The sequence below is a fragment of the Clytia hemisphaerica genome, unplaced genomic scaffold (genome assembly GCF_902728285.1).
Source record: "Clytia hemisphaerica strain Z4C2 unplaced genomic scaffold, Clytia hemisphaerica genome assembly, whole genome shotgun sequence".
NCBI lineage: Eukaryota > Metazoa > Cnidaria > Hydrozoa > Leptothecata > Clytiidae > Clytia > Clytia hemisphaerica.
Genome location: NW_027103307.1, coordinates 312083 through 314960, shown reverse-complemented (window position 1 = coordinate 314960; position 2878 = coordinate 312083). Strand labels below are relative to the sequence as shown.

Sequence of the window (2878 nt, the reverse complement as noted above, 5' to 3'; positions counted from 1 at the left end):
GATATCTCACTTGCTATACAAACTGTATGCTCTAAGGTTCCAAATAAACGGGGGGGTTCGAATAAACAGGGGGGTTGGAAAATTTTCTAGATTTTAATAAACGGGGGGGACCTAATTAGCGGGGGGGTTGGAAATTGTACTTCTGAAACTCAAAAATAAGGTAAAAAAAGGCTAAAATCAGGCTATTTAGAGCAAAATAAGGGGCCTTCTCTTTGACAGCTGAAAATATTCTTAGAGATTAATAAACGGGGGGGGGGGTCCTAATAAGGTCCGGGGGGGGGGTTTAGAAAATTTTCGAAAAATTAACAAGCGGGGGGGGGCGTTTATTTGGAACCTAAGAGTACAGTGCGTGCGCTTCTCATCTTCCCTAAAACTTTGCCTTCAATCAATTTTTGTTCTCCTTTGAAGATCGTGTAATGCCTGTCCTTTTTACTTTAGAATCTGCCAAATAAAACAAATGGCTATTCGTCGAAAGCTATTACTCGGTTTTGCTTTCTTTACACTGGTGTGCATGACGGTCAGTAATTATGGTCCAGTGTGGCAAAAAGATGCGTTCCAATCAGTAGGTCTGTGGAAAACATGCTACCTAGCAAACGGTATTTGTGTAAAGCTATCCAAAGTGACATCAACGCACGAAGTGGTTCGCGCTTTCTCCGTTCTTTCGGTATTGATGGCTTTCTTCGGTACTTTGGCAGCTTTTTTGTCGTACAAAACAGAGAAGACGACAGGTGTACCCGCATCCCTTCTCTTGTTGGCATGTGTGTTGTGCAGCATCATCGCACTGGCGGTTTACACTGACGAGAACGGAAGCAACATAAAAAGTACGATTGGCCTTGACTTCGGTTGGTCTTTTATCTTGGCATGGATATCAACTGGTATGGCCTTCATAGGTATGGTTGTAGGCTTTCTAACCCTCTATCAATATGGATATTAAACGAGGTCAAGTTATTTGGTAAGAACCTTTACAGGATTGCATGAAATAATGGAGAAGAAATCAAAAAATGAAGTTCTGTCCCAATTACTTTGGCTTGCTGTGAAGTTTCGAATGATAAGAGCTATTGCACAATAACTAAAGTAGACACTGTCATAAATTGAAGCCATCATATCACATCATCAATTGTGATTTTGTTCTCTAAAGTTCTCATTCCTCCAAAGGTTGACCCTAAAAAAAAAATGACCCTCAAAGCGAATATTTACTCAAAATTTTGAAGTCTTCGTTCAAAAGAATAATTTTTAATATGTTAATACCCTTGAATTTGCCGAGAAACTTTTCAAAATCCTAGCAAGATTGAAATTCTCCCCCCCCCCACGAAATGGAATCGATTTCCCATTAATTGCAATAACATTGAGATTTGGTAAACTCACACAATGCATGTTTTTGAAACTTATTCTTCCATCAATCCTGGACCTTCAAAATAGTATTACCGTTTCTTTGTCATATCACATAGGCTTGATCTTCTTTGTTTTACCGCAGCCTCTTTTACGCCCCTGTCTCACAGCCCCGGTGAAACTTTTTCCCAACAGTGGGGATAACATTCTTTTATTGAAAACCCAATGAGGACTTTAAAGGGACTTAAATTTGAAGGTGTTAAAGTAGTTGGTATCAATGGCCACAATTGGCAAATTTATAAAGTTCAAAGTCATGTTAGGTTACATAATCTCAATGTTGGTCAAAATTTATGGGGAAAATCTACGAAGGTAGTTTTCCTAGAATCCTGTATCTGACTTAAATGTTATACTTTTTTGTACTTCATACTCTTGTCCCCCCGAATAGACCCCTGCTAATTGTTAAGAGAAAAAGAAATCCAACCCCCCGCTCTTATTAAGACCCCCCCCCCCGCTAATTAAATTCAAATACTTCAATATTTTATTACAGTGCAGATAGACCTTAAACTTGTTAAAAATTTTCCTTTTTGTTAGTATTGGCATTGGTCACAGATATCTGTAAAGCCCGAAAGGCTAGATAGGCAACTTTAAGCTTTCTCCAGCAAAAAAAAGTGAAGCAAAAATTTGACTTTTTAAATTTCGTGCCGATGGATAGGATCTAGCATTTTAATTGTTTTCGGAGCGCGAGATCAAAAAAAGTAGGCGGCAAACGCTATTTCACATTTCTCAAACCGGTGAAATTGCATATTTTAGTCACGTGACTTTGGTAGGAAATCCTTCCAAACCTAGGCTTCACTTTTCGATAAAAGCCGCAAATCTAGCCCTTCGGACTTTACAGATCTGTTGTATTGGTTCTTATTTTACGTGTTCATTTGTGAAAGTTTCTTTTTTGTTGTTGAAATTGATATCAGTTAAAAAAAATTCTGTCTTCAAATTAGCCCCCCTCTTATTCCATCCCCCGCTTATTATAACTTAGAAAATTTTTCTACCGCCTGCTTATTCGGGATACAAGAGTAGTGATTTAATATCTCGTTGTTAAGCTGTTTGTATAATTCGTAGTTATTTATTTAAGGCACTCATAATGCCCTTGAATATAATGGTTTCAAGTTTCGAATTAAACTAGAAGTATTTTTTTGGTGGAAGTTTTATTGTTTTGTGATGACAGAATTTTTCAAATTTAGTTATCTCAACAACTCTTTTCATGCATGCATGTTCCGTTCAACCAATTTTTGACGAAATTTCTGGTCAAAAAATTGAGTTTCGATGGTAATTTTCAATTTTCAATTTTCGAGTTAAAAAATTGAAAATTGAATTTTGATTAAAAGTTTCAATTTTAGTTTTTTATTGCCAGAAATGAAGTGAAATTTCCAGTATCATCTTTGATTTTCTAATATAAACTTTTGCATTGAAAATTGAAAATAATATTTTCAATTACTGAAAATTCTGTCGTGAAAAATTGAATTTGATAAAACCAAACCAATTTGTAAAAAAG

General features: G+C 36.2%; 1 protein-coding gene across 1 annotated transcript; it reads left to right on the top strand.

The window, feature by feature from the left end:
• Window positions 1–457: 457 nt before the first annotated feature.
• Window positions 458–934, top strand: LOC136812254 (epithelial membrane protein 2-like). Its single transcript, XM_067068740.1, has one exon. It carries the CDS (start codon window positions 458–460, stop codon window positions 932–934), a length of 477 nt encoding a protein of 158 aa, XP_066924841.1.
• Window positions 935–2878: the final 1944 nt, after the last annotated feature.